The sequence below is a fragment of the Cornus florida genome, unplaced genomic scaffold, assembly GCF_030987335.1.
Source record: "Cornus florida cultivar Cherokee Brave unplaced genomic scaffold, ASM3098733v1 CherokeeBrave_3.0.0_Hap2_Chr11, whole genome shotgun sequence".
Lineage (NCBI taxonomy): Eukaryota > Viridiplantae > Streptophyta > Magnoliopsida > Cornales > Cornaceae > Cornus > Cornus florida.
This window is the reverse complement of record NW_026775581.1, coordinates 125,377,637-125,402,164: the sequence shown is the minus strand read 5'-3', so window position 1 is coordinate 125,402,164 and position 24,528 is coordinate 125,377,637. Positions and strand designations below refer to the sequence as shown.

The 24,528-nt window shown below is 34.2% G+C and overlaps 2 protein-coding genes across 2 annotated transcripts in view; one reads left to right on the top strand and one right to left on the bottom strand.

The window, feature by feature from the left end:
* Window positions 1-3,739: 3,739 nt before the first annotated feature.
* Window positions 3,740-7,119, bottom strand: LOC132287035 (uncharacterized). Its single transcript, XM_059789499.1, has 5 exons — window positions 6,807-7,119; window positions 6,421-6,677; window positions 6,144-6,237; window positions 5,917-6,028; window positions 3,740-4,160 (listed from the first exon to the last, which is right to left on the bottom strand). The coding sequence occupies exons 1-5, from the start codon at window positions 6,940-6,942 to the stop codon at window positions 3,971-3,973; spliced, it is 789 nt and encodes a 262-aa protein (XP_059645482.1). The 5' UTR covers window positions 6,943-7,119; the 3' UTR covers window positions 3,740-3,970.
* Window positions 7,120-13,641: 6,522 nt separating this feature from the next.
* The window catches only part of LOC132282506 (uncharacterized), a 45,841-nt gene continuing 34,954 nt past the window's right edge, over window positions 13,642-24,528 (top strand). The window contains exons 1-5 of the mRNA XM_059784217.1: window positions 13,642-13,760; window positions 13,935-14,086; window positions 14,190-14,299; window positions 21,410-21,575; window positions 24,286-24,386. Of these exons, the coding sequence (XP_059640200.1) occupies window positions 13,954-14,086; window positions 14,190-14,299; window positions 21,410-21,575; window positions 24,286-24,386 (510 nt within the window). The 5' untranslated portion in view covers window positions 13,642-13,760; window positions 13,935-13,953. The remainder of the gene's footprint in view (window positions 13,761-13,934; window positions 14,087-14,189; window positions 14,300-21,409; window positions 21,576-24,285; window positions 24,387-24,528) is intronic.

Here is a 24,528-nt window from a genome sequence, read left to right as displayed (position 1 = left end):
TTTTTCATTGTTTTGCCTCTAAATTTGAACTCTTGATTTTTTGTTTTGCTATTAAGATTTATGTCACCTTGTATAATTATTACCTTTCCATTATAGAAAATTACATTTATCCGTTGTATATCATAGATTCAGGACCTTTGTGAATGTTACATGTACAAAGAACTAGCAAGTTAAATTATTGTCAAACGGGCTTTGTGGGTTTAGAAGCCCGTTTTGTGGGAGTGGAAGGCCCTCTTAACAGGCCCCTCATCGTCAATTTTTCTCTTGTGCTCAGCCATCTGGAGATTGGAGATTTATATGTACTTTTTTAAGAAAGGGTTGTTTCTTACGCTATATATATATATGAAAGAGAGATTTCCTAAGCATCATTCTATTAACACCCAAAGAAAAAAAAAAAAAAAAAAAATCAGAATACAAACACCATGTCTCTCCCACCAACACTCCTTCCAACTAGGGAACTGGTACAAACATACTTTGATTAGTGAAAAATACAGTAATATTCACAACAAACCATCATAAATACAATTTAATTAATTTTTTTTAAAAATATTCCCAATAGTTTGAAAGGAGGAGTGCTAATTGCAATCGCGATTGCGACTGCCCTTCCACAGCTGCATTTCTTATTAGTCATATGTATGAGATGTCCCCTGCCTTTATGAAAATTAAAAATATAAATTTTTAAGACAAAATTGTCTTTTAACCTTTTCTTATATTTCTCCTTTTATTTTTATCCTATATACATATATATAAACAGTCACATGCACATATATAGGTAGTATATATAAATATGAATATATTATTTCTTTCTTTTTGAATTTGCCAAAACGAGTACCATTATGAGAATTGATTATTTTATTTCTTTATTTTAAATTATATTTTAACTATATATATACGTGCTCTAAAATGAAAAAAAAGAAAAAAAATTTCTTATACATACATACATATATATATATATATATATATATATATATACACACATGTACATGTACATTGATTAAGTGAGGAGAGAAAAAAAATAGAAATAAAAAACTTATAAGTATATGAAGTTAGTTATTTACATACATATATATACATGTACATCAATTAAGTGAATTGAACGTAAATTCATACATAGCGCACACACATATATATAGTTAAAATATAATTTAAAAAAAAAGATATAAAATAATCTATTCTCATAATATTATTTGTTTTGGCAATAAAAAAAAAAATAAATAAAATAATATATTGGTTTTTTTTTTTTTTTGCTAATCTAGAATGTTATTGATATAAAAGATAAAATTGAAGAGAGAGATAAGAAAAGGTTAAAAGGTAATTTTGTCTTAAAATTTTATATTTTTAATTTTCATAAAAATAGAAGACATCTCATAAACGGACCTGAAATTATAAAAATTGTGATAAAAAAAATTGCGACCGTAAAAAAAGAGTGTACGCACAACTATAGTTAGCACTCCTCGTCCGATAGAGAGACTAGGGAAACATAGTGAAAGTGTAAAACTGCATCCGTTTGGAAAGAGCGCAAGTGACAGTCGTAAGGGAACGAAGTTTAAACACCTTTCCTATCCAAGTCCTTTTTGGCGTCAAATTCAGAGCTGGTAATGGGTACGGACAACTGCGCCCGTACAAAAAAATTAATTATGAAAAATATTTTTTCAATTTAAGTCGAATGAACCATACCGCTATAATGTTGCCTTTGGAATTTCTTTATTTCATTTATATTGAATCAATCAAATGCACTTTTAATTGTGGTTTCACTTTTAAAAGATTTATTTTAACAATATATCTTATTCATAAAAGAGACAATTACTTGTGGGATAATCAAATAAGGCTTAGCTTATTGTATTACGGAGTATTAAAAAATCCATTCAAATTTGACTTGAATTAAAGGACGATTTGTTTTTAGCCATACATACATTTTTGAAAAACATGATCCGAAACTAATTATTATAGATGTCTTATTAAAATAATTGTGACAGAAAAACTATCAGTGAAAATTGAATGAATTTAAAAAGTCGGTAGGAGTCGACATTATAATTTTTTTCTATTTTAATCTATTAAATAATATTTAAGTACTTAGAAAAGTTTGTTTTTTATTATCAAATTACAAATAATTAGTTAGCAAGAGTTGGTTAGGAGTAAAATCAATAAAAACTCAAGTTTATAAAATATATCAGTTAAATTTCAAAAACTCTTTATTGAAAAAAATAAAGAAGGGGGTGATTGATGAAGATATTTTCATCTTATGAGTGGTCATTAAATTTGAGAGTTGGAAGATGACTTTAGACAACGTCATGGTGTCGTTCAGAGGAGGACTAGTCATGGTGTATGGCCCATTGTTGTCCCACGAAGGTAATACCAAGCTGACACAATATTAGCCTTTTTGACAAAGTCAACATGAAAAGAGCTCTCTCTCTTTCTCACACACACACATGTAATTCTCTGTGTGAAGAACTTTTTAAGAGAGATTCAGATTCAAGTACATCCAACTTGTGTGTCCTTAATTCGAACACGAATCCTTTTACATATCCATGCAACTCCATCCCCTTCCTAGCCACGCACTTTTCTTACACCTCTTAAATTGATTAGATTTTCATCCATTTTCATTTTGCGTCATATGAATTTTCAATGTCATACAATGTTTATGAGTATGATTTATAACATGTAAAGAATTTATATTAAATATTAACAGATTTTTAGTGAGATAGAGTGTTATATTTTATTTTTGTTCTCCACTTTTCTCTTTCTATTCTCACTCATTGATTATTAATTCAATCATAAATAATATATCAATTGGAGTCATGTAAAGTTATTTCAATCATAAATAATATACCAGTTGGAGTCATGTAAGGTTATTAAGCCAGTTCACCTTTCGAAAAAAAGAAGTTATTCAGTTCTAGTATAAAATATCTTTGTCGATTATTTTACTAATACTTTTTCGTCCCTCAAAACGGTTCCATTTTTTTTTTTTGTGAGTGTCTCAAAATAATTGTCCCAATTTAAAATTTAATGTATTATTTTTTTAATATTCTTAATTTACCCTACTTGTCTTAAAGTTATAAAAACAATTAAAATTTATGTGGACTCACCTTAGAAGAGTATACATAGTATTTGAAATTCATTCCAAAATATTATAATAATAAGGGAAAATTACATATAAATGGAGTTAAAGTTCCATATTTACTTAGAGACTGAGTCAAAGTTCCATATTTCTCTAAAATGGATTGCTGAGGTGGCACATGGTTTTTTACTGTTTAGAAAATTGTAGTGCCTAAAATGCCCTTCCCTAACAAAAAAGTAGTACCTTCAGTTCAAAAAAGTAGTACCTTCAGTTCAAAAAAGTAGTACCTTCGGAGAAAAAATAGTACCTTCGCGGGTGTTTAAAAACATGGTACCTGGACACCAAAAAGTAGTACCTTCAGTTCAAAAAAGTAGTACCTTCGAAGAAAAAGTAGTACCTTCGCAGAAGGGTATTTTAGGCACTACAATTTCTAAACAGTAAAAAACCATGTGCCACCTCAGCAATCCATTTTAGAGAAATATGGAACTTTAACTCAGCCTCTAAGTAAATATGGAACTTTGGCTCCATTTATATGTAATTTTCCCTAATAATAATAATAATTATTATTATTATTAAAAATTACAGTCTTAGAAAGTTTGGTTCTAAGATAAGACAAAAGTAAAATAATTTTTTAAATAAATTATTAAATTCAATAGTCAACAAGATAGTTCACGACTCTAGTTGTAAAAAGACTCTTAAATAGCCTTTACTCAATCTGTAATATACAGTAGATATTATACACAAAATGGAATCCATTCAAGCCCTAAAATATTACAACCACACACCCAGACATAATAAAGAGAAGTAGTGTTGTAATGAAACTTTATAAAGCAACAACAATGATAATATATATATATATATATAAAAGATGATATGAAGCAGTTAATTAAGGAAAGAAATATATATGTAGAACTAGTTGAGTGTTGGAATGGAGGGACGAAGATCGATCTCTTGGGTCCAAGCAGATCGGTCCTGATTGTGCAAGTACCAGTACGACTGAGCCAGCGAGTCTGGGTCCATAGACCCATCTCCTCCTCCTCCTCCGCCTCCTTGGTGTTCCTCAACCAACAATCTTTGCTGCGACTGGGATGTTGATGTTCTCCTGTTACATTTTCACACAACTATCAAATTTGGGAATCAAATACATAAGTTAAAATTGGTCTAACATAAGTAATAATGGAGATACACATTTATATATATATATATATATATTAAACTTTATGTCAAATTTTATTATACTGGAATACGATGATCAGAACCATTTAATAATTTATCAAAAATAGTGGTAAGTAATTAACTAGTACAAACATTATTTCATACAATGTTTCTTTGATTATTTTTCATTGATTAATTAATCGACTAACTACATATATATATATATATATTTTTTTGTTGAGAAGCATTTTCTGATTTTCATTATTAAGTGACCTTTAACGTGAAACTTGTACGTCCTTCAACACTGCATTCAATTTCAACTTTGAATATTTTTTTTTTCCCTAGAGTTCTTACTTTTGAAGGTCCAAATCTTGTTAAACAAAAAAGTAAATTTATTATTAAGGTAGTCTTTATTAAAATATGTTAACATTTCATCCATATATACATAGAGACATGACACGTGTAATATCCATGGAAGGACTTAAAGAGGCTCCAGGGGAATTAAAAAAATTTTTTATCACATGTGCAAATATTTTGAATTGTCACTTGCTGAAAAATAAATTCCAACAGCTACTTCTGATAATAATATGTTTTCCTTATATTTGTTTTTGTTTAAAATTGTACCTTTTTTTTTTTTTTTTAATCGTCCATCAAAGTATATAATGATATCGTTTTCAAAGGTGGAAACAAAAGTAGAAATTATTTTCACCTAACATTTTAAAATTTGAAAAATTTAAAACAATTTTCGAAAAAAATTTGATTCTTTAACCATGTTTTAAATTTACTATGTATTTTTTTAAACATGTAGCTTATCATATTCTTTCTCATACCAGTTTTCCCATCCTTATTATTTTAAGAAACAATTTTCTCATTTGTTTTTTTGTTTGAATTTTCTTCAATGTATATATATTAAGACTAAATATAAAGAAAAATATCCCATAAATATTTTATAATAATAATAATTATTTTTTTTAAGGAAATAGTACTAGTTCGATTTCAAACGAAAAGTCGGGCCTCTTTCTAACACAAATAGTTTCGGCAGCTGAATAATTACAGCTCTTTTCCTTCAGATGAATCTAAAACCCCGGGTCTATCTTTCCGGGGGTCGAAGCAAGAAAGACACTTCGAATATTTTTTTATTTATTTTTATCTGTTAGAAAAAGAGAGAATTTCTTAGTTTTTCCTTAAATTAAATACTCAATACAATATTCAATAAAATAAATAGGAGACTGGAAATGAAAGTCTCTTTCTCGCATCCATGTAGGAACAAAACTATCAGATGCGTCGATATGGAAATATTTGGTACATGAAGCCGTGATCTGATAGATATAGATTTCAATATATAAATCTTCTATATAGATATATATATATATATAAACATATAATTACAGCGAATTAAAACTCTACGTATAACTATACTAGGCGCATAATCTGAGAGGCCTACAGCAAAATTGGTAATGGATATCTCGTAACTTTTCTAGACTTCTGCGAACTCAATGGGGTCTCAGATCACTCAGAAGAAACATCAAATTTTGGACTCATCATAAAATAATAATAATAATCTTTATAATAATAATAACCGAACAAATCAAAACCACAGCAAAATGAAATTGATATACATGCAGCAAAAAGTAATGGAGATTGTATCCGAGTAATATAAAAAAATAAAATAAAAATTAAGAAAAGTGACATAATGGAATTACCGAGGTGCGCCGACTATGCCGTCTATGACAACATGCGCCACGTGTACACCCCGAGGTTGGAACTCTCTGGCCAAGCACTGTGATAAAGCTCTCAGAGCAAACTTCCCACAACCTGTATATACAATCAAACCAATAAATAACAATGAAAAATAAAAATAAAAATAAAAAGAATATCAATTGAATATATATATATATATATACACACACACACACTAAAAATTACTTACATAATTCAGAGTAACCAATAATGCCATTAAGAGAAGCAGAACAGCCGGTGAAGAGAATTGTCCCTCTTCCTCTATCCACCATGCCACCAAGCACCTTTCAACATTCAAACAATCAACCAAAATCCCAAATTACCCCCTCAAAACCAATAAAATTAAGGGAAGCAAATAAAAATAACACATAATTTCCGAAAAAAGAAAAAAATAATAATAATAACAACACCTGCAATGATATAAAAATGAACTTATTGTACTTTAAAGCTAGGAGGAGAAGAAGAACCTGTTGGGCGCAGAGGAATGGGCCCATGGAGGAGACGGCGAGGGATTTCTGGAAAGAATCGATGCTAATGTCGGTGGAGATGATGGGGTGCGAGACCGATTGGTGGGCGTTGTAGACGAGTACTTCCACAAACCCTAGAGAGAGAACGCCCTCGAACGCCTCTCGAATGCTGCGAGAGTCGGAGCAATCGATTCGAATCGCGAACACCTGTGCCTTCTCCTCTCGAGCTATCTCATCAGCGAATCTCGACAATCTCTCTGTAAGTAAGTGTGTATAATTGCATATTAGTACATGTATAGTGTTATTAGATACAAATCGATCATGAAAATGACATACATAATTGTAGCGAGAGAGAGAAATTAAACAGAGGGAGAGAAAGAGAGTGCCTAGGTCACGGGCCAGGATGGCGACGGTGTAGCCTTCGTGTGCGAACTTGCGGGCGATGGAGCGGCCGAGCTTGGGGCCGACGCCGACAATGGCGGCAATGCCTCTAGAGGAGGCGGAGCTCGCCATGCTTCGCATTTTAGCTGCGGTCAACGGACAGTGTAAGAGTGAATATATGTGAGAACGATATATTCTGAAGCCTCGAATCTTTGTGTTGTTGTCTCCTTCGGAAGCGAAAGCTTGAGCTATATGCACCGATTGAAGAATCTCTAAAAAGTGTCACTCCAAAATATACGGCATGCCCCTATCTTTCAAGTTGTTAGCATTAATTTGCTGTCAATTGACGGCATCCCTGGACAAATTATTAGGTAGTTTTTCGCTTTTACTTACCAAAAAAAATTGGGTAAGATTATATGTCCCCGATCAATAAAATGACCTCACGCAATTAAATTTGTCAATTTTATTTAACTTTTTGAATTCCATAACATTTTTGTTTTGGTTAGATTTTGAAACCACTAGCAATGTTTAGAGTTTGAAACACTGTATCAAGATATTTAAAAAAGGGTAATGATACTTAACTGGATTAATTAAAGTTAATTTATTGACTTATTTAAGAGTAGTGTATAGTTATTGAAAATGACCACTTGTTAAAACATATAACAAATTAAGAGCATCTTCAAGTGCTGTTGTTGCGCGCGCGCGTATATATATATATTATGTCATAATAGATTTATACAAAAAATTTAAATTATTTATTTTTAGCTCCAATAGTTATTTTATATCTGCTGTGTAAAAATATATTCCCCAATAACAACCAACCAGTATCATGTCTGGACCCTACATAATTTTTAAAAATCTTTTTAATATTTATTTGTTAATGGACTGAGAAAGAGGGAGGAGAAAGGAAATCTGCTGATGTGAAAAGGTTGTGTAAAATATACAATAATTTTACACATTAGTGGTGTTGACCTTAAGGATTTCATTCAAAGATAATCTAGATATTTTGATGATAACAAGCCATTAATGGTATTTAAGTACTAATGTTTACATTGAGTGTTATATAGATTATTCACATTTAAATAATGACCTCAATGAAGTTATAAAGATCATTCAAAGTATTCCATTATTCAAGATCACATCAATGAAAAAAATTGAAACAAAGAAAGTTGAAGTTGCAAGGAGCCAAATGCAAAGTCCATCCAAAGATGGCTTGAATTACAATGAGTAAGCAAGCAACTCAAAGAAAAGAAGAAAACAAAAGTACCTCAAAATTTAAACGATTATGGACAAAGCATAAAGAAAGGAGTAGATAGGTTTGTGAGTATTTAGGATTCAATGTCAAGGTATTTATGAATCCATTTGAAATTTATATTTATAGGATCATGCATATCATCATTATCATTCATATATTCATATATTCATTAGTAATAGATTATGCACTTCAAACATATATATTTGCACATGAAGTCATTGTTAAAGAATGAGTTAGTTCAAGCTTGTTTAAGCTTTGAAAGAACTCATCACTTGTGCTAGAAATACTAAGACTTTGCACATCAATCTTATGATTCATATTGGTCAACTATTAAAGCATAAGAAGCCTTGATTACCATGAGTTGGTAAAGGACATTAGGACTCCTGAATGCGCGTCATGAAAAACTGTGTTTTTGGCTAAGTATGAAAAATGGCTAAGTGTGAAAAATAGTTTTTTGAAATAATGATTATTTTAAAATAATTTTTCCTGGTAATAACTCATTGTACTTCAAATAGCCTAAACTGATTTTATGAGATTTTTTCATCCATTCTACATTGGTCTACATGAGGATTCATTTTTACCAAAACTGTCGGAAATCCAAATTTATATTAAAACTGAATTTCTACATTTTGATTTAGTTGGATTTTAATTTTCTTATATTTTTTATTGAATCCAAATGGGGGTACTTCCTTATTTACATTGTAAACTTAAAGTAAATAGACATATAAATACTGTAGAGACATGTCTTGTAAAAAACTGTCCAGTTGAACTGTCTAAAACACTTTCCCCAAAATCTGATGACCATGTAACTGGTTAGAAAGGTCTCTCTAACCGAGTAGGTGAATGGACATAATACACATCTTGTGAAAACCATCTTGTAACCGGTTAGGAAACATCCTCTAACCGAGTAGATGAACGAAACAGAGAGCATGTCCTAAATAATCACATCTTGTAACCGGTTAGGATAATTCTTGTAACCGAGTAGTTGCACTGAGACAAAAATGAGTCACTTCAAAATGCATCTGTTGTAACCGGTTAGGAACATCCTTGTAACCAGTTAGATGAGATCTAAATCTCATCTACTCGAGTAGTTTAAGCCTTGTAACTGGTTAGATGAATGGGCAGAAGCTTCCCAATGGCTATTTTGACCATTTGACCTCCTGGGAACTTACTATAATGCCCCTAAACGGTTATATTCTTCTAAGGACCTATATATACACAATGTAAGGACATTGTGGGCATGCAAGAGAGCCAACACTTGGGAGACTTTATTAGGTATCAAAGAAAACTTTTGTTCTCACATTTTCTCCTAATCTCTCTCATTCTTTCATATACTAATCTTGAGAGATTCTAATAAGGATTAAAAGGGTTTTTGCTCTTGTTTGAATCTTCATAGAGTTTTTGCTCTATTATACAATTGAGAGATTCTATTAAATTCATAAGAGCTTATATTCTTCATATAGTTCATATTTTCTTATTCATTTCATTCATAGAGTTTGAGCTTCATTGATATTCATATATACTTTAGTTGAGAGCTAAATTTGTACATCAATCTTTGAAAGATATTTCTTGTACTTTATTGTTCTTATTATTATCAATTGTAAGGGGTTGGTTTGACCCACCAGGTTGGTGTGACCCAAAAGAAGACTAAGGGAAGGTTGTTCTCTTAGCAAGGCGAAGTAAGGAGTTGCTTCATGTAAAGGTTTGTTCTCCACCCGTAAGGAAAAGTCATAGTGTATTGGGAAGTCTTAAGATGGGTCTTGAGCCAAGGAGTAGGAGTTTCCGAACCTCGCTAAAATCGCCGAGTCATTATTTGCAATTTCTCTTCTTTTATCTCTTTTACAATTGTGTTATTAATTGTTTACATTCATATCTTGAATATTGTATAATTGCTTAAGTGGTTGATTAGAAATTGTAAATCTATAAATTGCGAAAATTGTCTATTGGCTTTATTCACCCCCCCTTTAGAGTCAATCATTGGGTAACAGGTGGTATGATAGTGTATCAATTACACATTGGCCAGTATATATTTTACACAAAAGAGTATTTTAACAGCCTACTAAAAATACTCTAAGCAATGCAAATAAAAAGTGGAGATATTTATGTGAAGCAATGCTATTTATATATATTCCATTCATTTCGAAGGTAAATGGATAGATTCGAATCAAAATTCAATCGTAGGCCTATATATATATACATGAAGTTTAATTTGGTTGTATTGGATGATGATATAGCAAGTTTGATATCTAAATGGTAAGAAAATAAAAAATTATACATTCAAACAAACTCTAACAAGTTTTATCTGCAATGGTATATCCTTAACCATCATCCAAGAGAGGGAGACTATGAAAGAACAAATTTTCTCCAAGTGGAATGTTTTTGTCACCACAGATTCAGTCTTTCTAATTAAAGGCCAAACTCTTGATTCACTTTTTGTCACCACAGATTCAGTCTTAATTTCTAATTAAAAGCCAAACTCTTTTTCAAAACATACAACTTCATAATATTGCATTTATGCCTTATCCACCGCGGATACCATTTTTTTGCAGTGCAAACAACGTACGCATGTACACATACATATAGATACCATTGAGAAATAAATTATTTCAGTTTTTAAGGGTAATTTGCAAAATATTTTGGACTTAAAATGCGTAATTCCTTTTATTTGCATATAGTTTTTTTCTTTTTCTTTTTTTTCTTTTTTTTTTTTTTTTTTTTTTTTTTTTTACTATTAGAAGAAAAAAGTAGGACTAGCTTATCCGTAATTTTTCCTATAAATAATATACCATTTTTTAAAATAATTTTAATATAAGCATTATATGTGTGTATTTGTAGTACTTTCAAAAAGATTTTTTATAATATTTTTTCACCACTAAATTCCAAGTTTCCAACAGAGATATATAAACCATATACATATTCATCATATAAGCTAACAAGCATATTATTATTATCGGTAAACGTCGTGTACGTTTACCGATACGTTTACCGATAATAATAATATGCTTGTTAGCTTATATAAATGGGATTGGATTCAATTTCTATAAACTCAACCTCATGCATCAAACCATAACTCGTTATGGGTGAAAAGAGTAAGAAAATGAAAGCAAGTCCTTCTTTACACGATTTTCCAGTGAGGAGAAAGATACAGTACTTGAAATGAAGAAAAAAAGAAGGAAAATAAATAATGAATGGTGTATGGTCATTTTCGCTACATTCTATATATATGAAGCTATATGTCTTTATCTTCAGAATCTATATGAAAAGATATGATCGATAGAGTGATTAAGAAATCAATATGGACAAGCAGAGCATTAATGGCTGTTCTTCAAGTTGAATTGCATGGACCCCTACAAGGAAAACTTTAATTGATGGAAGATACTCGATTCTTAAATGAGTTAAATGTATACGTACATATATGTATACATATATGACGAAGCTAACATATGAACTATATCAGCTTCAGTTATGAAATCTTTGCATTGTAAGGTTGCAGTTGAAGAGAGTGAGCAAGTTCGAATTACTGTAAGATCAGATCAATTAGTCACCTGAACCGGAAAATCTATTTCTAGGCCTCTTTGCCAATAAATCAGAATACTTGTAGAAAATTATGTAATATATGAGATTGCAATGAGCGTACATATGATTTAATTACATCTCAACAATCCTATTTTTTTTGTGTACTAGCTAGAAAAATCTGAATTAAAGAATTGCTTCTTGTGTTCCCAAGTAATGTTCGTCCTTGAGCACGTGTAGAAGTTTAAGTTTGACGAAAATTCGATTGTTGTGAATATCATATATTAAACCCTGCTTGGATTAGAATTATTAGTATCAGTATCAATATTATATATTTACGATATAATATTATGTTTGTTATTAATAAAAATCATCACACATTTTGCTTTCTTTCAGCGAATGTAATGGATTTCTTGACCTTTTATTATATTTTTTTTTTTGGAAATTCAAACACTTGTGTGTTAAATGTATATTTAATATGTGAATTAAATATAACTACACGTAATCTTTAATTATTTATTTAATTGAATAACTTATATGATTATGGTTAAAAAGCTAAGATAAAAGGTTTGAATAGATCACAAATTCTAACGAAACATTGACGAACTAGACCTATTTGTATTTTGACCAAATTTCAAGGAAAGTTGATCATAATTTTGACCAAAGTTAAATATGAGGGATTGCTGGAAATGTTACTTAGCAAATGGGCCCATTAATTTTTACGAAGATGGCAACCAATCTTCCTTAAGCATGACCAAAGTGGACCATCGTTTTGAGGCCCAAAGAGCCCATGGATTTTTTACAGTCACTGTATGAAATAAATAGGAATCCCAATTTTGGGTTGTGGCCTGTTCAAATTGGTCGTGTTGGAGCTGCAATTCTTGAAAGATCGATCCACTAATATGATTTATCAACGAGTACATGAGTGAACAATACAAAGAAGAAAATATTAAGAACAGTGCCCTTTGTTGTGACAGACGGCGACGGTCACAACATTCATAAGTTAATTCAGATTCAAACATTCATAAGTTAATTCAGATTCAAACTGAATATTTTGACAATTCCGTGTGGTGATAAATATAATTTATAATAGAAAATGTTATTATTGACAATTTTAAAGTAGACATGTATAAAAAGATGAGGTCGTTATTCTAAAATTTCAACTTAAAATAGACGATATTACTATTCTTATTTGTTTCCATAAAATATGTCAATTTTTCTTTTCTTATCTTTTCATTTTATAGCCTTTTTCTTTATATCTTTAGTTTTTCATAACGGTATCATCTTCTTTTTGTTTTCACAAATTTCATGGTACTCAAATATTATACAACGTATCTGATTTGTACAAAATCTAAAACAAAAATGTACTATAATTTTTCAATGCTTTGCATTTTTTTTTTTTTTATAAATTTCTTTTCTTGATTTTTGTTTTTGGGTGTCAGATAGATTATTAGTTTTAATAATTATAACAATTAATAAATGTCTATCAAAATAATAGATGTACGTTAATAACCAAAGACACAATCTTTTATATATAACAAAGGGATACACAATTTTATTATATATAGGAGCTGCAATGTGAAGTATCCTTACAAATAGATGCAATGTGATGTATATATAAAACAAATATACAATTTGATATATGGTAATTGAAACTTTAATAGGCAAAAAAGAGACTAGATTATGATGAAATTTAGAAAGGAGACTAAATCTTTTCAAATAATTAATTACTTTCTATTTTAAAATAGGTCCATTATACTTGACACTTCCATAAATTTGGTAATATTTGGGACACCCTTCTAAATATTGATAGATAAGGTGGAAATAAGTGAACCCACAATGATATAATTTTATTGATATTTATTTGTCGCTTTTCCCATTATTTGATTGTTAAACATTAGTTATTTATTTTGAAAAGCATTTTTATTGAATTACTTCAAAGTCCATAGATCTTAACCACATTGGGTCAGGCCTAAGTAATACTAAGCCCAAAAATAGGACGGGCTTGGAGCGTCCACCAATAGGCATTCGGGTTAATAAGAAACTTCACCTTTCTATTTTGGTCTCCGCATTGCAATCCCCAAGTTTCAACTCGTCCTCTGTTCTTGAAAATTTTCTCCAGTCTCTCTGATCTTCCACATTATCATTTCTTTCCCACATGAGCTTTGATCCTTTGTAACATTCTTCACAGGTAAATTCAGAATTTTCTTCAATCAATATATTAATTGCGGATCTGATTTGAATTAGATTTGTGTTTGTTGCTTTCTCTCTCTTTCTTGATCTGATCTGAATTTGTTTTATGACAACTACTCTCTCTAAAAAGTGGTTATCTGATAGAGAAGAATATATATATGTATGTGTGTAGGCGAATCTGAAGACGATCGATGGAGTGGGCGACGGTGCAGCATCTGGATCTCCGGCATGTCGGTCGCAGTTCCAAATCCCTGCAGCCTCACGCCGCCGCATTCCACCCCACTCAGGCACTCATTGCTGCTGCCGTTGGGAGCTACATCATCGGTATGGCTATTTTCTTCATTTTCATCACTGTTCTATAATTTAAAAATAATAATTCGAGTAAAGCTTACATCTCTCTGATGATGTAAAATATCTGTATGCGCAGAATTTGATGCATACACGGGAAGCAAGATGTCTTCTATTGACATTGGTGCTCCAGTTGTCCGAATGTCCTATAGTCCGACGAGTGGTCATACCGTGATTGCTATTTTAGAGGTTAGTTCCCTCAGTTTCTTTCTCTATGCTGAATGATTATAGGAGTATTGGATATCCTAATTTCAAGCGAGAACTCTTTTTTTTCCTTGCTGAACTTTGTACACGAAAATTATGGTACTAGGGTGTTTAAGGTTGACATGTGTGAATTACAATAGCTTTATTGCACACTTGGAAATGCAATGTAGTTGCTTTTCATATCAATTATCCATTTTATCATTGTCTCACAAATGACATATGATGTGACAGTAGCTTAGATTTGTGATGGTCTTTGGTGCAGCAAAAAGAAAGAAAAAAGAAACAATTGTTTTCTCGTGCAATATTGTTGAGTTTTACCAATATTGTGCAATATTGAGGGATTTTTAGAAACCACAATGGTCAATTATTTTTTTCCTTTTTCTATGCTATTTAGAGGGTTGTTACTATTACCACCAAGGGCTTTTGCTTAATGGTATCTTCTATATCTTCCAAAGTGGAAGGTCGATAGTTCAAGTCTCTCTAGAGACAAAATGAGAGTGCGAGTAACTTGCCAAGGTAAAAAAAGGGGGTTGATGCTACTGGAGGTGAAGTTTAGCATTTCTTAAAATGAGAGAGAACCAGCTATTATTATGTGCATTGGAACCAATAACAATATTGACGAGAGAGCGTGATGTGGTTCACATCAAATGTGATATCAGGAAAAGTGGAAGGCCATTCATTTCTGGCTCTAAGATAGTGAGGAAATATATAGCAGCACGTGATTAATTGGTATTTGGCCATAGACCATGGTCCACCTGTCCTAGTTGTTTTCTTCTAATTGGCTCAGTGCATATATGACGTGGAAGACTTGGTTAATTCAATAGGTCAAGCCCCGGCTTAAACCCATTTCATCTTCTAAAAGAAGAGTCATCAAGCCCCAGAGGAGGAGGTGCGAAGGGGGATTGTTTCTTTTTACTAGAGGCTTTACTCTGAGCCTCTTTGTTGGAGGCCACGGCTTGATGATCTTCATTTTGATTCCGTATCAGTTGTGGAGAGGGATGGGCTAGAGAGGCCCTTTACAGAGGAGGAGGTTCTGAAGGCCTTGAAGAGTTGTAATGGTGACAAGGCTCCTGGTCCGGATGGTTTTACTATGAGATTTCTGGTGGAGAGCTGGGAGGTGGTTAGACAGGAGGGTATGGGCACTTTTCATGAGTTTCATTCTAATGGGAGGTTTGAAAAGTCGCTAAATGCATCCTTTATTGCTCTGATTCCCAAGAAGGGTGGCGCTTCCGATATTAAGGACTTTAGACTGATAAGTCTGATTGGGTGCATGTATAAGCTCATCGCTAAAGTCCTTGTGTTCAGATTGAGGAAGGTTCTGGACGGTGATATTTCTGAGTCTCAAAATGCGTTCATTAGGGGTAGATAGATCCTGGATTCTTCTCTCATTGCCAGTGAATGTGTGGACTTTAGGCTTAGTAGTGGTGTTCCTGGAGTTCTGTGTAAATTGGATATTGAGAAAGCCTATGATCATGTTTGCTGGAATTTCCTTTTCTATCTGTTAGGGAGGATGGGCTTTGGAGAGAAATGGAGGAAATGGATTGAAACATACGTTTCCTCTGTCAGATTTTCGATGTTGGTGAACGGGTCTCTTCAGGGTTTTTTTGGTAGTTCCCGTGGTCTGAGACAAGGGGACCCTCTCTCCCCTTTCCTGTTCATTATTATTAGGGAGGTTTTTAGCAGGTTGATGAGAAGGGCGGTGGATTTGGGTTTCATCAAGGGTTTCAAGATTGGTTCTGATGCAGCTCAGTAGATGGAGATCTCTCACTTGCTTTTTGCGGATGATACTCTGGTTTTTTGTGAGGCAGAGGCGTCCCAGTTAGGGGTGGCAATTCGTGTTCGTGGGTCGTATTCATGTCGTGTCAATGTAAGGGTATTATACTAAATAGGTAAACCCAAACCCAACTTATTTAATAATCGTGTCAAGAATTCTCAACACTAATCCAACCCGTTTATTAAACAGGTAAATATTTAATCAAATACTAAATAGTAGAAAAAATTTGTCATAATTAACCAAAATATTCGAAATATAAAGAAAAATCATAAGGCATCGACAAGGTTTATGTTGAAATGACTTAACTATCCATACTAATTGAGTTTAAACAGGTAACATATTACATAGGTCATATTTATGATTATAATATGTTGAGTTAAGTGAGTCGTAAGCGGGTTATACGGGTTGAACCCCTCAATTCTAACCCGACACGGTTAAGTAAACGGGTTAATCGTGTCGACCATTTTATGACCCAAACCCGTTTATGCCAGACCCAAACCCGTTTATGCCAAACCCAAACCTTTTAAACTTGTGTCGTGTTCGTGTCGTGTCGTAATTTGCCACCCCTAGTCCCAGTTGAGATATTTGAGATGTGTCTTGGTCTGTTTTTAGGCTGTTTCCGGTTTGAAGGTCAACGTGGGTAAGAGCGTGCTTGTCCCAGTGGGGGAGGTTCAGGAGGTGGACTCTCTTGCAGCTGTTTTAGGCTGTGGGACGAGCTCTCTCCCTATTTCATAGTTGGGCTTGCCTTTGGGTGACTCGGCTAGAGGGGTGGGAAGTTGGGATCCGGTGATTGAGCGGTTCGAGAGAAGATTGGCTGGATAGAAAAAGCAATATCTTTCGAAGGGAAGAAAAGTTACTCTAGTGAAGAGTACTTTGTCTAGCCTCCCAACCTATTTCCTTGCGCTTTTCCAGATTCCCTCCTCTATTGTTGGAAGACTTGAGATGCTCCAACGGAATTTCCTTTGGGGAGGTCGGGGGGAGGTGTTTAAGTATCATCTTGTTCGGTGGGAGCAGGTTTGCAGGCCCTTTTAGTTGGGAGGTCTAGGGATCAGGAGATTGACCCCTTTCAACAGAGCTCTCCTAGGCAAGTGGCTATAGAGATTCGGTAGTGAAAGACATAATATTGAGGAAAGTCATTTCATGTACTATTGGGGAGGGGAGAGGGGGTTGGTCAGCTAGGCCGGTCAGGTCTACTGGCGGTGTGGGAGTGTGGAAATTTATTGGGAAGGGGTGGGATGAATTCTTTAAGCATATCAGATTCAGAGTTCGGGAAGGAAGGAACGTCCGGTTTTGGGAGGATACTTGCTGCGAGGATCGCCCCTTTGTCTTGTTTTTTCCCAAGATTATTCAGGATTGCTCTTGACAGACACACTTTGGTTGCTGACTGCTATCATCTTGATAGCGGTAGTTGTCCTGGGATGTGCGGTTTTGGCGATCCTTTTAGGATTGGGAATTGGATGATGTCACCTGATTGCTGGCTCTCTTGTATAGACAGGAGGTGGATGGCACTGGTTCGGATTCCTTGACTTGGGTGCCTTCTATGCAGGGGTCTTTTCAAGTCCGGTCCTTTTTTCTCTGTCTCTTTGCGTTTCATGGTACCTCTTTCCTGTGGAAGACGGTTTGGCATTCGAAGGTGCCCCTTAGGGTGGCCTTTTTCGTCTGGACTGCAGGTTGGGGTAGAATTTTAACTTTGGACAACTTGAGGAAGAGAAGACACATCATTGTCAATCGGCGTTGTTTGTGTAAGAAGGATGGAGAGTTCGTGGACCACCTTTTTTTGCACTGTCCTGTGGCTCATGACTGTTGGAGTCTTTTTGGTGTTTAGTGGGTCATGCCTCGAACATTAAGGGATTTGATTGACATTTGGAGGGGCCAAAGGGTGGGGGGCGCATGCTTAAGATTTCTGGAGGGTTACCCCCCTTTGTGTCTGGTGGAGCCTGTGAAAAGAGCGGAATAGAAGATCTTTTGATGGGGAAGAATCTTCCATTGGGGCGTTGAAGTTTTCTATTATTTGTTCTCTTTTTTTTTGGGGTTGGGGGAGAGATTGTTCATCCTTAGATAAAATCATGGACTTTTTGGGTTCTTTGGGTCTATAGGCCTTCCCCCTCCCCTTGGGTCCATAGGCCTTCCCCCTCCCCTTGTTTGGTTCTTGTAAAGCTCTTAGGACGCGTTCCTCTTTTGAACGCTTTCTAGGACATTTTATTTATATATATATATAAAAAAAAAAAAAAAAAATTCATCCAATGATATAAAGGGTTCAGGTGCACGCTATTATTATCAGGGCTCGTCGACTCCACAATTCGCTCGTCGATTCGATGGCGTCTGCTTTTCGTCGCGGCACCAATGCATCTTCCGTTATTTACACCCAATGTTGTCGACGAGCGAATTGTGGTAACAAAACAGAAACCTTAATCCATAAATATTTAAATATGAACCTATATACTGAGAAATGTAGACTCTTACCCTGGATGTAGAGCTTTGGGGTTGTAAGCTTTGGGGGTGTACTGAGTTGACGACAACATTGGGTGTAGATAATGGAAGATGCATTGGTGCTGTGACGAAAAACAGACGCCATCGAACCGACGAGCGAATTGTGGAGTCGACAAGTCCTAGTAATAATAGCATGCACCTGAACCCTTTATATTGTTGGATAAATTTGATGACTCTTCTTTTAGAAGATGAAATGGGTTCAAGCCGGGGCTTGACCTTGGGTATAAAAATGACTTGGACTCAATCTTTTAGAAGATGAGACGGGTTCAAGCCTAGTGTTAGAGGAGAAATTATTGAATTAACCATGTCTTTCACGTCATATATGCACTGAGCCAAAATAACAAAACATGTTTCATATAGCGTATGCCAAGTATTTAGAATTTGTCTTTGTTGAGTTGAGTTTTCTTTATTTTTATCTATTTTCTTTTATTATTATTTTTTATTAAGGTTTTATCGTAGGCTTAGTTAAACTTTCTTGAACAATTTTTTGATAATATAATGTGTTTTATTATTTTATTTTATTTTTTCATACCAGAGAAATGTAACTTGAGTTGGTGGGTGATCTTCTAGAAAACCTAGTTGTGGATTAGACGGGGATGAAGTTTTGGATATTGTTGGTCTTGCACCAGTACAAGTGTCTGTACCTGTAATAACTGAAGAACTGATATGCTTAGATATGCTTCACAAATATAGCATAAGAAGCTTTAAAAAAGATTTAGATGGATTTACATATTAGGCAATGAGGAGGTTGATTTCTTGTCAGGAGGGTAGGTAGGTATTTGGAGTTTTTTTTAGTACTTATTATGCTTTGTGTGCTCCAGTGGAGGCTGTGGTGTTCTGAATTGCTTCTTTTCTTTTGTGCTTCATTCACTCCAGTAGCTTTATTTATTCTTTGGTGGGTCTTTCTTGTTGCTATCTTGTTCTCTTTCTTCTTTGAGTAACATTGGTTTTTTATTTCTTATTTTTAAAAAAAGAAGTAAAAAAGAGTGTCTAATCGACTCCAAAAGAGTTGCTATAGTGCTTTGTCAATTTAAGTTGATTTATAGGATTATCAATTTAGTGTAACAATTCAATCGCATCTAATTTTAGAAAATGTAGAATAGCAATCTACTTTTAGAAGATTCAAAAGCATGCTTAAATATTGAGAAAGAGAATGCGTTCCAACCATTTGGCTAACATTAGATTTTTGCAACTAAGAAAAGATAAGAGGTAATATTGCGTTGTTGAGGCGCACCTTTGATAATAGCACTGTCTAAAATGGACCTAGAAATTATATGAAATTTTCATTGCTCATGCAACACGAGTGAGAATTTTTGAAAAAAAAAAAAAAAAAAAAAAAAAAAAAATTTCTTTTATTATTTCAAATTAAGATTTACTTGGAGTTAAAGAGATGGCTGCTGAACATGTTTTTTTTATTATGTTGTTCCCTAGCTTATTTTCATCTAGCAAAAAAGAAGCAACAGTGAGCTTATTTTGGTTGCATCTGCACCCAATGCGGCGACCCCCTCACATGAATCGTGTGACTAAGGTCAAAAGATCCTCAATTCATTACAAAGTAAGTCCCAATATAAAGAATAACCTTCCTATCATCCCACTAATAAGGGCACCAAAAAATTTGTTTACACTGGCCTGTGCAGTGGCATCATAACATAAATTGGGAAATACAATGAATTATAATATGATCCATTGACTTCCATACTTGCTTACACATACAACATGAAATGAGAAGTATTTTCTTCTCCTTTTGATTATGGGAATCATCTGTAAGCAGCTGACCACACAAAAACCCATCTTGGATGATACCTTTGCTGTTTATAGTTTTCCTGGGAAAGGAGACTTCAGAGGTTCCACATGGTATCTTGTAATTGGACATAACCTTAAACCTCTCACTCTTTGAGGATCCCCATCTCATCTTTATCTAGAAGTCCACCATTTCAACTTCCCAACCATGACCCGACTTTGTAAATCTAATGTCTCGAACAATGTGTTGATGACATGTCTTTAATTTTACTATTCACACGTTTTGATGTTATACCTAGATGGAAGCGCGGCAAGACAAGTAATGATGTAATTATAAATGAATACATTTGTTAGATGGTTGAAGTAGCACCCATTGGAAAAAAAAAATGAGAGAAAATTGATTAAGAAGGTTTGGACATGTGCAAAGAAGACCACTAAGTGCACCAGTTACGAGAATGACATGATCCACCTTAAGGGTAATGCTAGGGGAAGGGGAAAACTAAAATTAACATAGGTGAAGTTAGGAAGGAAAAATATGGTAACATATGGTTTGACTGAGGTTATGGCCTTAGAGTAGAGCGAAAAAATATGATTAACGTAGCCGACTCATGTAATGGGAAAAAGGATTTGTTGAGTTGAGTATTGGTATTCAGTCTGTGTGCTGCTTCAGATTTGATAAATCATGCTGCTCAAGTGGTGTCAGATCTGAATTCCTTGCATTGGGCTTTTATAGATGCAATGATAATCGATAAAGGCCATTCAATTATAAGATGCAATGTTCTGAAAGCGCCCACCCCCCCCCCCCCAAAAAAAAAAAAAAAAAAAAAAAAAAATCAAATAGTAAAACTTCAAGATTTTGGTCAAAAGATGTGATCTTGTATTTTACTCTTTTTCATGTGAAGTTCATTGCTGTTTCAAGTGGATTATCATTTGTGTTAGATTTGCTGGTTTACGATCCCATTCATGAAATTTCATTGTTGCTTCACTAATTGTGTGAATTGGAATTATGCTTCATGTGGGCATTATGTTTTCTTCTTCTCATGTGGTTGATATTCTTTCTTGTTTGTGTAAATTTTTTTCCTAATTTGTAGGATTGTACAATTCGGTCCTGTGATTTTGACAGTGAGCAGACATGTGTGTTGCATTCACCTGAAAGGAGGACAGAGCAAATTTCTTCTGACACAGAAGTTCATCTCGCCTTGACCCCTCTTCAACCAGTTGTCTTTTTTGGTTTCCACCGCAGGATGAGTGTGACAGGTTTGTTTTTATAAGGGTCCATTTGGTTTCCCCAACACGACCTTTTTTTTTTTTTTTTTTTTTTAACTGCAATAAGAATGAACTTGTTTAAAGTTTCAGAAAGCAGGAAAGACTTGTGGTTGTTATCGTGGGTTTGAATTTAAAAAGTCTTGGACCAGATAAAAGAATGCATAAGTTCATTCGAATCTTTGTTTTTTTTTTAAATGTTAAAACATTTCTAATTACTGAAGTGATGTTGGTGCACAATCTTGAAATGCTGTGAAGCCCTCAAACCCAAAGGGACAAATGCGCAAGAGCCAGCAACCTTAATGTGCCATGTAGCCTTTGGGCTAGTGTGATATTTTTAATTTTCTTTTCAAATTCTGCTTTAAAATTCACAAAATACCCAAAATGTTTTTGGTGGAGTGGAGTTGGTGTTTAGAGCAGAGCTGGTGGCAGCAGTGCGGATCATGGCTGTGGGGTTGGGTAGGTAAGCGCACACACACACACCTTCTATTGCCTCAATTAGGACTTGGACCCTCAAGCACGCAAATCTTCCAAATAGGAAGAGGTGGAGATACCACTTGAGTTAAATCTTTGGTGGTGTCACGGTGGTGTTAACAGTTGTGCGAAGGAATTGGAGGTGGACATAGATGAAGGACTGTTACTTTTGTAGTAGAGTTGGTGGTTGTGTAGAGACAACAACAGTGGTGGTAGTGATGATGGTAGAGGTGGTTTAATGGTGTGATGGAGGTGGTGTGGCTAGGGCTGCAAATGAATTGGGTTACTCACTAACAGTTCAGGCTTGGTAATGAATTTATTCAGGCTCCTTCATCAAGGAAACAACCTGTGCTTGACACTTATGTTTAGGCTTTTTTCTTCACGAGCTGATCTTGAGCATGACCTTGCTTGGCACTATGAGGCTTGTGAATATAGTTAATGTATATAGTGGAGTGGTTGAATCAGGGAAGGTTTTGATATTAAAGAAAAATGTCTTCATCAAGAAAACTCATAGAACGAAGCCTTCCCCCTGATTCTTGCTGTTCCTCACACCCTAGTTTACCTTTTTTTTTTAATCTCATGTCTAGCCTGTCCTCATTTCTCCTTCAATATCTTATTAGTTGCTTTAAGGCAAACATATGGTTACAATCTGCAAGGTTTCTCTTGATTTATGCGCCTTCTTTCTTTTATATAATGCTGTTTCCCACATTTGCCTGTTCTCCTATATCTTCAATCAGGCGAGGACAATGATTTATTCTCTGGCTGTGAATGCCACTATGTCTGTTTCTTCCTCATTTACTTCTTTTTCATATACGTGGAAAGAAATTTATGGATTTTGATTAATGTTAAGATCCCAGTTAAGCTCAATTTTTATGAGTCTCGAACTCTCAATAGGATTGGCTATGGTTGGGCCCAGCTTGAGCGGGCTTGAACATCATCTGTGATCTGACAATGACCAAGCTAATCCCAATACCTCAGAAACTTGACTGGGCTTGGTCCATCTGCTGCCACAGTGGTGGTTGCTATTGCAAGAGTTTCATTAAGGTTCTGGTGGCTGTGCTGCGGTCGTCATGGTGATGTGAAAACTGTGGTGGTGAGGGAGCTGCTGCTGTCATGGTGGTAGTGGAGGTGGCATGCCAGTGGTGCTGCGGTGATGTAGGACAAGAGAGCAGCGAAAGTTCAGAGAACTAGGGCTGAAATTTGGAGGTTTGATAGTAAAAATGTAGAAAAACAAAGGGAAAAGAAATAGAATAGAGCTACCTATTGGAATCACTCCAACAGGGCCTAGGTATCACACCTAGAGAAGGCCTCACAAGTCACACCCTCAGAATTTGTGAATCACCCACAATGAAATCTCAAAGATATTTTTGTATTCATTCATTCACTGCCTCACCAAGTTTACATCATACCTTCTTATAGCAACTTATGACCATGAGATTAATTTTTGAAAAAAAAAAACTTATGACCCTAGATTACCCCATAATTGAGGTAATCAAATGTTGACTCTATAGCATAATAAAAGCATTCACCCCGTAACTGAGGTAATCAATATTTGACTCTAGGATTACCCCATAATTGAAATAATCAATATTTGACTAGCATAAAAAAAGTAATTACTACTGACTGATGCAATTTGATCGTAATTGATGCAAGCTACTATAATTATGCAATTTGACCAAATCCCCCCAATTATGCAAGACTCCAAGTGGTCCCCACTTCATCTAGCACGTGCCAAATTAAACCTCGAGTCTTAGACCCCTCCTTGCCACACCTTCTATACACTTCAAAATGTTGCTGCCACTGTTCTCTACCATGCAGTGGCACTCTGGCATTGGTGGTGTGATATGCCCCTTAATCAACATGCTGGCCTTGAGATTGACTTAACCTTCTTTGAATTATTTTGAAGTTCTTTTCCCTTCTTTTTATCTTTTTGTTCCTTTTATCACCTCTTTTTTTATTTCATTTTTTGTTTAGCATATTTTGTGCTAGAGTTTTTCAAACCATACTCCAAAATTCTTTCTCATATATATATATATATATATTCTTTCCTGAATAGAGATGCTGTTAGAAAATATATCTAAATGTGTCCCTCATGGTGTTGCAGTTGGTGTTTTTATACTTTTCAAGTTATAATGATAATATCATAGGTTAGCAACTTAGCACTATTATTTAGATATTGTCATGTGTATCGAATTGTTTCTAAATGCATGATTAATTTGCTTGTTTGAAGTTGTCGGAACTGTTGAAGGTGGGAGGGCACCTACAAAAATAAAGACAGACCTGAAGAAACCAATTGTCAATCTTGCTTGCCATCCTCGTCTTCCTGTGTTGGTAACATGCTTTCTTTTATTACATATTGTCCTAGTTCTTCTGATAATAAAAAGAATGGTAGCTATTACAAACAAACTTTATACTTCTATGTTTTGGAGCACTGTTAACAACTTTTTCTTTTCTTTTCCCTTTTTGGTTTCAG

Excerpts from the sequence above, each read along its gene's own strand:
- LOC132287035 (XM_059789499.1), bottom strand. The coding sequence starts at position 6,942 with ATGCGAAGCATGGCGAGCTCCGCCTCCTCTAGAGGCATTGCCGCCATT. Across the intron at positions 6,678-6,806 it reads CATCCTGGCCCGTGACCTAG|AGAGATTGTCGAGATTCGCT; the intron begins GCACTCTCTTTC and ends ACTTACTTACAG. Across the intron at positions 4,161-5,916 it reads GGCATAGTCGGCGCACCTCG|GAGAACATCAACATCCCAGT; the intron begins GTAATTCCATTA and ends AAAATGTAACAG.